Source organism: Somniosus microcephalus, chromosome 16 (genome assembly GCF_052327205.1).
Source record: "Somniosus microcephalus isolate GS21.2 chromosome 16, FLI_Smic_1.0, whole genome shotgun sequence".
NCBI classification, from domain to species: domain Eukaryota; kingdom Metazoa; phylum Chordata; class Chondrichthyes; order Squaliformes; family Somniosidae; genus Somniosus; species Somniosus microcephalus.
The window spans coordinates 94,262,681-94,277,408 of NC_141002.1; the positions used below are offsets into that span (position 1 = coordinate 94,262,681).

General features: G+C 46.4%; 1 protein-coding gene across 1 annotated transcript in view; it reads right to left on the reverse strand.

The window, feature by feature from the left end:
* Positions 1-14,728, reverse strand: part of LOC147106398 (stabilin-2-like) — a 206,221-nt gene that overhangs the window by 56,373 nt on the left and 135,120 nt on the right. Inside the window, exons 50-56 of the mRNA XM_086009731.1 lie at positions 13,317-13,376; positions 11,548-11,724; positions 10,828-10,917; positions 6,766-6,912; positions 5,321-5,377; positions 3,946-4,072; positions 1,403-1,552 (exon numbers count right to left, since the gene is read on the reverse strand). Of these exons, the coding sequence (XP_085865857.1) occupies positions 1,403-1,552; positions 3,946-4,072; positions 5,321-5,377; positions 6,766-6,912; positions 10,828-10,917; positions 11,548-11,724; positions 13,317-13,376 (808 nt within the window). The remainder of the gene's footprint in view (positions 1-1,402; positions 1,553-3,945; positions 4,073-5,320; positions 5,378-6,765; positions 6,913-10,827; positions 10,918-11,547; positions 11,725-13,316; positions 13,377-14,728) is intronic.

Below are 14,728 nucleotides of genomic sequence, written 5' to 3' on the forward strand. Positions count from 1 at the left end.
TAAACGGGGTTCAGCTGCAGATTGGCCATGATCTAAGTAAATGGCGGAACAGGCTCGAGGGGCTGAATGGCCGACTGCTGATCCTGTGAAAGTCACTTTGTGTGTCATGCATTGTGCACAGGGCTTGAACATCGGTGCGATGGTGTGAAAGTGTCGGGACATTCGTGTGCTTGTATGCAAAATATTTTAGTTGCACGCTCTTAAAAATGCGACCTATCTTGGATTTTACTAATTTGCAGTTGCACAGCTTTTTTGGGGGTCTCAGTTTGAAGCAGTGCGATCCAGAGGGGTATTAAATTCAATTTAAGAGAGAAAGAAGCTGCACCGATATGGCATCGAGGATTACAATTATACTGTGGCCACATTGTTTGAAACCAGCAACGCCAGTTGGTCTCACATCATTTGTTATAAATTAAATTTGCATAGAGGTTGGTGACCTGAAATAGTCGAATCACCCGATAATGCCCTATGGACTGCAACACCTCATGATTGCTTGGCGCCCCCCCCCCATTTCCAGTCTGATTTTCCAAGATTCATCAGTGAAAGTTGTATAGTTTTTATTAAGCGCTGTCACTTTTCCTTTTTTTTGTGTTGTTCAAAGCTAACAGAAAGTTATTACATCCATGATTTATTACACACTGCCCTTATAGCCTTGAGAAGCTCCGAACTTTACAAAGTGTTACAAAGTACTTACAGCACAGAAACTGGCCATTCGGCCCAACAGGTCCATGCCGGTGTTTATGCTCCACTCGAGCCTCCTCCCACCCTCCGTCATCTCACCCTCTCAGCATATCCTCGATTCCTTTCTCAATATGTGCTTATCTGGCTTCCCCTTAAACTATTCCTTGTGGTAGCAAGTTCCACATTCTCACCACTCTCTGGGTAAAAAGTTTCTCTTGAATTCCCTATTGGATTTATCAGTGACTATCTTATATTTATGGCCCATACTGCTGGTCTCACCCACAAGTGGAAACAGCTTCTCTATGTCTACCCTATTAACATATATAGGGGTACGGTAGCATAGTGATTATGTTACTGGACTAGTAATCCAAAGGACTGGGCTAGTGATCTGGAGATATGATCTGGAGATATGAGTTCAAATCCCACCCTAGCAACTAGAATTTAAATAAATAAATGTGATTCCAGACCCACAGCAATGTAGTTGACGCTGAAGTGGTTTAGCGAGCCACTCAGTTGTTTAAGAGCAATTAAGGATGGCCAATAAATGCTGGCCTTGCCAGCGACACCCACATCCCCTGAATGATTTTTTTTTAAACCCACACGAAATGGCTAATGGAGCTTTGATTCACAGACATTATGCGATGGAAACGATAAATAAAATAAATATTCTGAGGCAGAAATGATAAAGCTGTAGGTTGGTTTCTGTTCAATGTAACCTTACCTGTACATTCTGATCCCCATCTCCCAGGCAGGCAAAGCTCACAAGCAGAGCCATTAAATCCAGTGGAGCAGCTGCAATTGCCTGTTCCCGTGTACTGATCATCGCAAACACCATGGGAGTTGCATGGGTTTTCTGGACCTCCTGGGCAGGCTAAAACAGAGGAGCAGCCTGTTAGACTCGCTTAGAATCATAAGACAAAAAAAGCATTTTTCACCCAATTAGCAGTTTCATAGAAGCCCCCACCTTAAGGATGGATTATAATTTACACATTATCTCTTTTTACTCATTCACGGGATGTGGGCGTCGCTGGCAAGGCCGGCATTTATTGCCCATCCCTAATTGCCCTCGAGAAGGTGGTGGTGGTGAACCGCCTTCTTGAACCGCTGCAGTCCGTGCGGTGACTTTTTATTCCAGATTTTTTGTTTATTTAATTAACTGAATTCTAATTCATAAACTGCCTCCTCTTCCTCATGTTCCCATGTTTTTCTTACGCCTGTAATAATGTAGTTGCGTGCTCTGGCCAGTAAGTGGCACTGCAGAGTGTGTTTCTGCAATTTCTTTCCCAACTGTATCGCTGTGTTGTGTATAAAATTGAGTATAAATTGTTTTTTTTTTTATTTTAAAGATCTCCGCATTGATTCCTTGTGGGATAGATTTTGCGGTACAAGGAAAGAATCGTGGAGTTTACAATCAGTATTATTTTAATGCGGAATTAACCCTGAGTTACACTAACTAAATCCAGACTAGTCTCCAGGCAGTTCCAACCTCCACTGATGGAAGGGGACGCACTGTGGCAATTGGCGGAGCGTGGGGCAATGGAATTGGTTTTGGATTGGGTGAGTGAGGTGCTATCTGCTCGTGAATAAGCATTTTCACTGCCAAAACCGTGAGACTCAGGCTGGAAACTGCACGGTAGACAGTTAGCGAAGAAAGAAAGGAAGGAAGGAAGGAAGGAAAGAAAGACTTGCATTTATTTCGCACCTTCCACGACTTCAGGACGTCCCAAAGTGCTTTACAGCCAATGAAGTACTTTTGAAGTGTGCTCACTGTTGTCACGTGGGAAATGAGACAAGCAATTTGCGCACAGCAAGCTCCCACAAACAGCAATGTGACAATGACCAGATCATCTGTTTTTTTGTTATGTTGGTTGAGGGATAAATATTGGCCCCAGGACACCGGGGAGAACTCCTCTGCTCTTCTTCAAAATAGTGCCTTGGGATCTTTCACGTCCACCTGAGAGGGCGGACAGGGCCTCGGTTTAACGTCTCATCCAAGACATTTTCTATACCTCATTTCACTGTGTATAAAGATTTAAGAAATTTTAGATTACACTCAGAAATATGTTTGTGTCAGCACTTTGGTAAAACTCGGAATATGCAGTGAGAACTAATGCAGGGACGAGGAGCCCTCAATGCTGATTGTGAATGGAGGTGTTGTGTGCTGATTTGAGCGAGTGAAAGATAAGCCTAACACCCGATTTTAGCTTTGCAAGAACGTCACGCGTGTTTGCAGCCGCAGGGCGTGTCTGTAAAAGAGCAACGCGGGGTGCCTCCCTGCCCCTGCGACCTCTACAACTGAGAAAGTCAAGAGCAGGAATCCCACGGGAACACCACCCGCTCTGCGTTTCCCCCTCCAAGTCACACACCATCCCGCCTTGGGCCTATAATAATCGTCGTTCCTTCATCGTCGCTGGGGTTTCCTACCCAACACCCATTGTGGGGGCACCTTCACCCCAAGAACTGCGAGGGTTCCAAAAGGAAAGGTCCGGCACCACCTTCTCGGGGCAACTGGGGACCACAACAACAACAGCAACAACGTGCATTTCTATAGCGCCTGGAAGGTAGTAAAACATCCCAAGGCGCTGCACAGGAGTGATTATCGGATAAAAATTTGACACCGAGCCACATAAGGAGATACAGGGGCAGATGACCAAAAGCTTGGTCAAAGAGGTAGGTTCTTAGGAGCGTCTTAAAGGAGGAGAGAGAGAGAGGCGGAGAGTTTTAGGGAGTGAATTCCAGAGCTTAGCGCCTTGGCTAGCTGAAGGTGCGACCATCAATGGTGGAGCGATTAAAATCGGGGATGTTCATGAGGCCAGAATTGGAGGAGTGCAGAGAGCTGGGAGGGTTGTAGGGCCTGGAGGTTTCAGAGTTAGGGAGGGGGGAGCAAGGCCACGGAGGGGTTTGAAAACAAGGTACAGGCAATAAATGCCGGCTTTGCCAGCGTCGCCCAGGTCCTGAGGACCAACGCAAGACATTCGCTTACGTCAGCGCATTGGCAAGTTGAACAGCATCAAATTAAACTCGTCACCCACTGACATAAGAAAACTACTAGGCACTTGGTCTAAGCGTTAAACAAAGCTTTAATCAACTGTTTTACAACATGGAGGTCTAGTTGTGTCCTTCACTAGTTCCTGTTAAGAATGTCCTGCACAAGCTGGGCCCGTGCCCGAGTATTTATACTCTCCCTGGACAGCGCCACCCGCAGGCCGCTCAGTATTATTTCATAAGTCTTTCTTTCATGAATGACTGATTCATGTCACCCACCTTTACAGTTTTTTCCATAGTAATTGCTGCAGCATTTGGGTTTCCAGAACACGACGGTACATTGCTGCTGGCAGCCATCAACGTCTGCATGGAAAAACTTGCGGTAGGTACACTTCTTCTTCTCCTCCTGAGCGTCGCGAAATGCAGACAGACAAAGGGTTAATTCACAGTTGCCTATCTCAAGGATTAAAGATGACACGGGCCTAATTTTTTTTTAATAATGACCCTAACAACCTTGTTTGCTCATGGGCGGCCTCGCCGGTGAAGTGGATAAATACTTTGAAAATTGAAAAGGGTATGAGGAAACTGCGGGGTAACGGGACGGAGTGGATAGAACTTTCAGAGGGCCAGCACCAAGCACTGTGGCCCGACTGACCTCTTCTATGCTGTAAAATCCTATGACCTCGGAATTCTCGGGTCCTTGCTCTGCCCCAGTCGGCGGGGACGGGGTCGATTAAGTAAGTGGAGCGAGTGGCCTGCTGCCCCCTCTACACCATGAGTGACAGGCCCTTAGGAGGCCGAGAAGCTACAATTAAAGAAAGAAAGACTTGCATTTCTATAGCGTCTTTCACCACCACTGGAAGTCCCAAAGCACTTTACAGTCAATGAAGTACTTTTTTTAAAGTGTAGTCACTGTTGTAATGTAGGAAAGGCGGTAGCAAATTTATGCACAGCAAGCTCCCACAAACGGCAATGTGATAATGATCAGATAACCTGCCTTAGTGATGTTGATTGAGAGATATTATTGGCCCCAGGACACTAGGGATAACTCCCCCTGCTCTTCTTCGAAATAGCACCATGGGATCTTTTACGTCCACCTGAGAGAGCAGACGGGGCCTCGGTTTAACGTCTCATCTGAACGACAGTGCAGCGCTTCCTCAGTACTGCACTGGAGTGTCAGCCTAGACTTTTGCGCTCAAGTCTCTGCAGTGGGACTGTGAACCCACGACCTTCTGACTCAGAGGCGAGGGTGCTGCCCACTGAGCCACAGCTGACACATGCTCACTGATTCAATTGTTGTTCCTATTCGTCTCAAATGGACTCCAGGGTCGGCCTCCGAAGGTCATCAATTCCCCTACGGGATTGGTTACCTGCTCAGGGGAAACATTTTGGGGCGTTTGTCAGCCATGCTCAGTTAGTAGCACTCTCGCCTCTGGGTCAAAGGTTGTGTCAGAGACCCAGGCCCTCCGTTCCAAAACTGTGGATCTTTGGGAAGAAACTGCCTGTTTCACGGCTTCCAACCCCCACTGGAATTTTCAGGGCCTATGATTCGAGCATAATCGGTTCTTGGTGACTTCCAATATTTGATTGAGCACAAAGTCAGATCTTTACTGACCAGTAGAGGCTGGCATTTGTAAATAAACAGCGGCCTTACCTTCGGCCGACTCCCCGACGGACACGCTGGAGTGGTTAGACAGCTGCCGCAGTCTCCCTATGTGAAACAAAACACAAACGTGACGCAATGTTCTTGGACAGATACTACCAGCGAGAAAGAACTTGCATTTATAGGCCACCTTATCACATCTCTCAGGGCATGCCAAACCACATTGCATGCAATGAATTACTTTGAAACGCAATCACTGTTGCTGTGGCGGTGGCGCTGGTCAAGGATTATAAATCACGATTCATTAGAACACTGCTTGCAAAAAGTCGCATATTAACACAGAGCTGTTACTCACACAAGAATTCATTGAATGAAAGATAGTTTTTTTTTTAAAAAGAGAAGTCACTTTAAAAATAAAATCAGAAAATGCGAGAAACACTCAGCAGGTCAGGCAGCATCTGCGGAGAGAGAAACAGAGTCAACGGGCGCAATCTTGCCAGCCCTGGGGAGGTGAGTATGGAGGCAGGACTGCCGGGAAAATGGCAGAATCTGGGGACCGGTACCCATCCCGCCCCCAAGCCATCTTGCCAGGAGGCGAGTCCCCGACCTGAGGTGGCTCCCCAACCCGCGCCGGGTCCCGTCTCCTTGGAGGCGGCAAGGGGATTACAGCCACTTAACTGCCTGGGCTTCCCGAAGGCTGTGAACCCCGCCAGGTCAGCGAAGCGAGTACTGGGTCTGTGGGGGTCGGAAGGGTGCAAAAGTGCACTGTGAAGGTAGGTGATGGGTGCAATTGTGGAGAGGTCAGTATGTGAGGTAAGTGGAAAGTGTTAGAAAAAGTTTACTTACCTTTGTTTCTTCCTGCAGGCTTCAAGAGTTGGGTATGCGGAGAGTCTCGCATCTCCGCGGCAGAGGTGACAGATGGCCGCTGCATTCTCCAATGCAACAACCATCTAATTTCTGCTAAAGAAAGAGGTTTGATGAGGTCTTGAATTCAAGAACTCATCAAACTACAGAGAATATCAGTGTTTGACAGATTCACAGAGCTGTCAAACGATGACAATTCATCTGTCATTGACAGATGAAACGTCATACGTTGACGTTCTCTGTAACCAACTTCCCCTTAATTGGCCTGCTAAGGTCAATCAAGGTCAATCAAGGGAAAATAGTGTGGGTTGGTCAGAAGGAGGTGGGACTAAAACCCGACAAGTGGGAGTCCCGCCTCCAAAAGCTCCCCATTGACAAAATCCAGCCCAACGTTTCAGGTCAATGACCTTTCGTCAGAACTGGAAAAAGTTGGAGATGTAACAGTTTTTAAGCAAATGCAGGGGCAGGAAGTGGAGGAAAGAACAAAAGGGAAAGTCTGTGATAGTGTGGAAGGCAGGAGAGATTAAATGACCAAAGGGGTGATGGTTCAAGGCGAAAGGAGATGGAAATGGGACAAGTAAAGAAACAAAAGTCACTTTTTAAAAGGTTGTCAACCCCACACTTATACAAACCATAATATCAATGAAAGACAAGACGTCACAACGACCACCGATACTTGGAGGAGTCATCAGACAGTTAATGCCGTAAGCGATGCCACCATCGAACTCCAGGTGTCTCTGCGTGATCCTACAACTTCTTCTGTTGAGAAACAGTTCACCCTGAGAGCAGCAGATAAAAGAATGGGCGTTACACAACCCGAGGAACCAACACCTCACCGACTGCACCGGCTGGACAAGTGCGCTTTCGGGCTTTTTAAGGTGCCCACCTTGTACACCAGGTGACTGAATTAAATTAGAGCCTGATCTTCCGATCGCACGCCATTTTAATTCCCCCGTCCCACTCTGGCCCCTCCGCCCTCGGCCTCCTGCGCTGTTCCAACGAAGCTCAACGTAAGCTCGAGGAACAGCACCTCATCTTTCGATGAGGCGCTTCACAGCCTTCAACGTTGATTCCAACAATTTCAGATCAGAACCACTGCTCCCATTTTTTCGGACAGCGGGTTCTGGTAATGATGCTGCTGTTCATTTACTCACTCCTGCCTCTGTGCTTGTTTAAAACCTGTAGGGGGAAAAATTCGGTTGCAAAGCAACTAGCACCTGGGCGCGGCGATGTTTGCACCACTCGCGAAATTGACCAGACATTTTGCGGCGGCGCTAAACACTACCGCCACGATCTCCTGCGCCTGCAGATCGTGATGTCAGTCGAGTGTGCAACGCCCTGTTAGCACCCCAGACCGGATATTGAGTGGCGCCCCCTGCCTTACCGCCTGCCGCTAGCAACGTCAAGTTGAGGGGAGCGTTTTGCAGTCAGGAAGGGACTGGGGGAGCGCTATTTAAAGGCGACTGCTTCCTGCCTTTTTTTGTCGGCGACATTTTTGCACCACGCATTCTGAGAGAGAGAGAGAGAGAGAGAGAGAGACTTCTGGAGAGATTCAACGCTGTGTGAAGGAGTTTTGGGTACTGCGCAGCACTTTGCAGGTTCATTTTGATTTGCCCTTCCTTGTATCGATTTAGAAGAGACTGTGGGGGCTGCACTCTGAGCTCTTTCCCTGGGCCTCTCCATTGTTCTTTCCAGCAGATTTGATGTACAGGTCTCTCCAGGCCGAGATTCAAGGCTGCAATGAGCAGGGTGTGGATGAAGAGCAAGATTGACCCTCCCCTTTAAGAACTGGTCGGCGCCAGTGTGTCTGTGTTCCATTGCTGACTGACATCACACGAGCTTCGCCAGCGCTCTGAGGTAACGCCTCGCTCCTCGGCCTTAGCGCTTTAAGAGAGGTGCGTAGCGCCTGATTTAGCGCTCCAATCACCTCCAGGGGCAATAGAAGCCAAGTTTGCAGTCAGAGGCGATAATTAGCGCCAGGCACTAACCTTTGCGCCCGGCCGCTAATTGCGCCCCAAACGGGGCGATAGCGAATTTCTCCCCCGTAACGTTTTCCAGTTCTGACAGAAGGTCACCACCCTGAAACATTAACCAGGTTTCTCTCTCTCCACAGATGCTGACTGACCCGCTGAGCGTCGCCATCATTTTCTGCTTATATTTCAGATTTCCAGCATCGGATGGGGGTGGAACCCGGGTCCACTGGGCACAGTGCCCACTAACTTAGCAATGGGAGCTGGTAGGGCTCAATCAAAGGCAAGTATATGGTAGGTATGGATTGGTCCAATTTAGGTGTGGCAGGCAGCCATGACCGAAGTAACTGATGGAAATAGGCGTGACAGGAAAGCGTTACAGGAAGTAAGTGTGACATTTACAGGAACTGCATGCATTTACAAACCAAATTAATATATTATTGGCAGATCTCCCGTGGCATTGCTCATAACTTTTATAATGATAGGAATGTTGTTGACAAAGTGTGCTGCAGAAAGTTCGTCAGGAAGTATGTGTGACACTTGCAGGGTGGATTCAAAACAGGCCCAGCCGTGGCTCAGTGGGTAGCACTCTCACTTCTGAGTCAAAAATGGTTGTGGGTTCAAGTCCCACTCCAGAGCACAAAAATTCTAGGCTGACACGCCAATGCAGTGCTGAGGGAGCGCTGTCCTGTCAGAGGTGCCGTCTTTTGGATAAGATGTTAAACTGAGGCCCTGTCTGCTCTCTCAGGTGGACATAAAAGATCCCGTGCCACTATTTCGAAGGAGAGCAGGAGAGTTCTCCCCAATGTCCTGGCCAATATTTATCCCTCAATCAACATCACAACTATCTGGTCATTATCACATTGCTGTTTGTGGGAGCTTGCTGTGCGCAAATTGGCTGCCGTGTTTCCCACATTACAACAGTAACTACACTTCAATTGTACTGTAAAGTGCTTTGGGACGTCCGGTGGTCGTGAAAGGCGCTATATAAATGCAAGTCTTTCTTTCTTTTTTAATGAAGTACTAGTCAATCTCCTCTGGTAAAGCATCGGGAGTCAAGACCAAGTGTAGTTGTCAGGTGAAGTGTGGTTAGAGGGTGAACTATAATTCAACCAGGGTACGCAGGTGTAATTCAGTCCCCACTTTAAAGTCATACGTTCTGTCCTTTCTTTATATACTATTTTGCTTTTACTGTATATTATTTGGGAATCAGAGGAGTAGAGTTTGTTGGAACATAGGAGTTTCGCTGCAGTGCAGCTGAGGAACTGGGAGATGCAATAATGAGTCGCTACAGCACTACCACTGGCGGGAGGGTGTAACTACAACGTGACAAGTTTACATAGACAATTTCCATTATCAATGTGGACATAGGAATTTATAACGGAAATATAAAGATAGGACAGAATGCATGATTGTATAATGGGAACGGATTTATGTCTGTTTCCACTGGTCCGCTTATCCCCTGCCCTCTAACTCTAGTTCACCTGAAGATTATGGCTTAGAAATTCGTCTCGGGCGCTGCGTATAATGGGCGGTCCATCCGATACCACCAGTATTGTGCCACCGCCCGACATGAATTTCGTGGCCCCAATGGGGTCCTGAACTTTCTGTCAGGAATGGTTGGGGTACAGTCCATTCTAGAATAGATTTAGATGGTGTGTGGACAAAGTGGGCTTCTTATTGTTAAGTAACCAGTTCTCTGGAGTGGATAGCAGAGCCAGAGCTATGCTATGCAACTATATAAAAAAGGGCAAAGCACTGTGGATGCTGGAAATCTGAAATAAAAACAGAAAATGCTGGGAAATACTCAGCAGGTCAGGCAGCATCTGTGGAGAGCGAAACAGAGTCAACGCTTCAGGTCAATCACCCTTCGTCAGAACTGGAAAAAGCTGGAGATGGAACAGGTTTTTAAGCAAGTGCAGGGGCAGGGAAAGGGGGGAGGGGAGGAAAGAACAAAAGGGAAGGTCTGTGATAGGCTGGAAGGCAGGAGAGATTAAATGACAAAAGGGATGATGGTGCGAGGCAAAAGGAGATGGTAATAGGACAAGTTAAGAAACGAAAGATGGCTCTAGATGAGGTGTAAATGGCTTTTTCCAGTTCTGATGAAAGGTCATCGACCTGAAACGTTAACTCTGTTTCTCTCTCCACAGATGCTGCCTGACCTGCTGAGTATTTCCAGCATTTTCTGTTTTTATATAAAAAAAAAGGGGTTCTCCTGCAATCCTGCACCCTTGGCCAGGGAGCTGTGCTCAAACGTAGTGCATGTCGGATAATCAGGATCACAGCATTGTAACACCATCTCCAACCCCGCGCTCCCTGCCAACGCGAGTCCCCACTGAAAGTGCGGGAATCACGGATTCACTCCTATAGTTTGCCATGGAAGTTAACTGCATTTATTTCTGAAACAGCCGTAGCATATTCTTGACAGACAGAAGGGTTATTTTAAACTCAAAATAACAACAGAAAACGCTGGACAAACTCAGCAGGCCAGGCAACCTCCGTGGAGTGAGAAATAGAGTCAACGTTTCATGTCGAAACCCTTCGTCAGAACCCTTCTTCAGAACCATTTTTTCTCAGTTCTGACGAAGGGTTTCGACCCGAAACGTTGACTCTGTTTCTCTCTCCACGGAAGTTGCCGGGCCTGCTGAGATTTTCCAGCGTTTTCTGTTGTTATTTCGGATTTCCAGTATCCGCAGTATTTTGTTATCGTTATTGTAAACTCACTTTGTTTCTTCGCTGTGCACAGCTCACGCGGATGTCGGTACCTTGCAGTGTCTTCAATGAGTCAACTTTAGGGAGGCCAGCTGCAAAAATCTGGAGACACAAAAGAATACACAATAAAAACCTGCGGATCACTGAACCATCTTCCCAAGGGCAACTAGAGAGAGGCAATAAATGCCGACCTTCCCAGCGACGCCCGTATCACAAAAATGGGGGGGGGGAAACCTCTTCAAGTGCATATCCCAGTACTTTTTAAATGTGATGAGGGTTTCTGCCTCTACCACCCTTTCAGGCAGTGAGTTCCAGACCCCCACCACCCTCTGAGTGATAAACGTTCTCCTCAACTCCCCTCTCATCCTTCTACCAATTACTTTAAATCTATGCCCCTTGGTTATTAACCTCTGCTAAGGGAAATAGGTCCTTCCTATCCACTCTATCTAGGCCCCTCATAATTGTATACACCTCAATCAAGTCTCCCCTCAGCCTCCTCTGTTCCAAAGAAAACAACCTCAGCCTCTCCAATCTGTCCTCATAGCTAAAATTCTCCAGTCCTGGCAACATTCTGGTAAATCCCCTCTGTACCCTCTCCAGTGCGGTCACATCTTTCCTGTAGTGGGGTGACCAGAACTGTACGTAGTATTCTAGCTTGCTGAACTAAAGTATGTATTTTATGTATATCAAGTCTCTCAATGTTTAAATTCTGCCTCAAGATGAAGCATTTACCTTGGCATCTCTGATAATGTGGAATTTAAGGTATTCTATTAGAACATTTCTGTTCTCCTTATTATACAGGAAATCCTGTCGGGCTTTGGGTAAGGACTTCATGACACTGTCTCTTGGTAGGAACAGGGTGACGGGCTTGTGCATTGGGTCATAAATCATATTCAGCACATCAGTCTCCTGGAGTGAAAGGAATAAACAGATTAAACTTCGCCGATTAATTACAGGAAGACTTTGCAATGCGGCATAAAACTATTCTATTAACATAAATCATTGCCACAAAGCAACATCGCCAATGATCACAAATGCATTAAAACTACAATGCCTTCAATTCATGAGCAAATTCTTTATCCAGAGAGTGATTGGAATGTGGAACTCACTATCACAAGGAATAGTTGAGGCGAGTAGTATAGATATCTTTAGAACATAAGAAATAGGAGCAGGAGTCGGCCATTCGGCCTCTCGAGCCTGCTCCGCCATTCAATAAGATCATGGCTGATCTTCTTCCTCATCTCCACTTTCCTGCACTCTCCTCATATCCCTTGATTCCCTTAATATTCGAAAATCTATCGCTCTCTGTCTTGAATATACTCAATGACTGAGCCTCCACAGCCCTCTGGGGTAGAGAATTCCAAGGATTCACCACCCTCTGAGTGAAGAAATTTCTCCTCATCTCAGTCCTAAATGGTCGACCCCTTATTCTGAGACTGTGACCCCTGGTTCTAGACTCCCCAGCCAGGGGAAACATCCTCCCTGCATCTACCCTGTCAAGCCCTGTAAGAATTTTGTATGTTTCAATGAGATCACCTCTCATTCTTCTAAACTCTAGAGAAAATCGGCCTAGTCTACTCAATCTGTCCTCATAGGACAATCCCCCCCATCCCAGGAACCAGTCTGGTGAACCTTCGTTGCACTCCCTCTATGGCAAGTATATCCTTCCTTAGGTAAGGAGACCAAAACTGTACACAATACTCCAGGTGTGGTCTCACCAGGGCCCTATATAATTGCAGTAAGACGTCTTTACTCTTATACTCAAATCCTCTTGTAATAAAGGCCAACATACCATTTGCTTTCCTAATTGCTTGCTGTACCTGCATGTTAACTTTCAGTGATTCGTGTACAAGGACACCCAGGTCCCTCTGAACACCAACATTTCCCAATCTCTCACCATTTAAAAAACACTCTGCTTTTCTATTTTTCCTACCAAAGTGGATAACTTCACACTTCCCCACATTGTATTCCATATTTAGTAATAACTAATGGTTGATTTATATAAAGGCAAAAGGAAATCTGGGGCGAGTACTTTCTATTCAGAGTACACTGGGATCAGTGTGAGAAGACATTGGGCTCAACAGTCAGTGGAGGACCTGAGAAATCCAGAGGTCCTCAGTATGAGGGACAATCATAACATGCATCAGGAATGCTACAGCATGTTGGCATCAAACCCAAGCCACTTCATGAAGTAGTATACGGACACTTTAAAACATTTTCCCAATGTGCTTCAAAGCGAGTTGTTATGATCTGGAATGTACTGCCTGAAAGGACGGTGGAAGCAGATTCAATAGTAACTTTTAAAAGGGAATTGGATAAAGACTTGAAGGGAAAAACTTGCGGGGCTGTGGGAACAGGGTGGGATTAATTGGAGAGCTCTTTCAAAGAGCCAGCACAGGCATGATGGGCCGAACGGCCTCCTTCTGTGCTGTATGATCCTTCCCAAACACCTCTACAGCGAACAGTGATTTTTCTGGTCATGTTAAAGAAACCTTGCTTACCTGTAAGAGGTTGCTAAAGAGAGAGTATCCGTTCTGTACTGCCACTGTAGTCAGATTCAGCTAAAGAGAAGGAAAGGTTTGATAATATGTTAAGTGTTAAAACTAATAGCTCCAAGGACAGAACCTTGAAGTGCTGTGAGCCATGTCACTGACATTATCCGGTGTTTGAAGCACAGCAGCGGGGCAATGTGCTGGTGATGCTTTATACCAGTGTGTCCACCCTGTCAGTGCCCTGGGCCAAATCCTCATGATGCATCTAGTGAGTGCGCCATGTCTGAGTAAGAGTACATTTAAACAACTACTTTATTATGTGTGTGTGTGTGTGTGTGTGTGTGTGTGTGTGTGTGTGTGTGTGTGTGTGTGTGTGTGTGTGGAGAAACAGTTTCTGCCAAATCGGGGGTCATTTTCACCTTCACTGTCTAGCCGGTCGTCTGACGAAGAGGTTTGCCCACCCAGTGTAGAACCCACCCGAGTTCCATCCTACTGATTTCGGGATCTACAGTAGGCGGGCGGTTTGCCCCCCGAGATTACTGCCCAGTGCAATTATTGACACCCAGGCACCAAAAGGAAAATTGGATCCCTTGTATCAGAATGATTTGACACACTACAATTACATGTGAATTTAGAAATTACTGTTGTAAATGTTTATATATGAGTGTCAATATCACAAACAGTCATTTCTGTTTAACACCGGCACTATTTTAACGGAGCTGTTAATCTACTTCTACCCAAACCCGCGACTTCCATCGCCTAGAAGGACAAGGGCAGCAGGCGCATGGGAACACCACCACCTCCAAGTTACCCTCCAAGTCACGCACCATTCTGACTTGGAAATATATCGCCCATTCCTTCATCGTCGCTGGGTCAAAATCCTGGCACTCCCTCCCTAACAGCACTGTGGGAGTACCTTCACCACACGGACTGCAGCGGTTCAAGAAGGCGGCTCACCACCACCTTCTCAAGGGGCAACTAGGGATGGGCAATAAATGCTGGCCTTGCCAGTGACGCCCACATCCCGTGAAGGAATAATTTAAAAAAAAATGTAATGATGATTTGACACAATTTGAAATGTTTATGTATGAATGTGTCAATATCACAAACAGTCATGTCTGTTTAACACATTTATGCTGGGTGTTATTTTAACAGAGCTGTTAATTTACTTCTATTAAATGAGTTAAAACCAAAGACTGCCATCCGAACACATTAAGCACTCCTTTGTTAATAGCACACAGCAATTTCCAGGCAACAGTTCTAGTGCCAATTACTATTGCTACTACAGTCAGTATCCCTTTTATTATTAGTCAGAGGGTGCTGGAAGTCCAAAGGCTATTTCAGAGAGTTCAACAGCTAAACTGATTACAAAACAGAGCCCACCTCAGGTCAAGTTTGTCACTCGCAATCATTCAAATCCC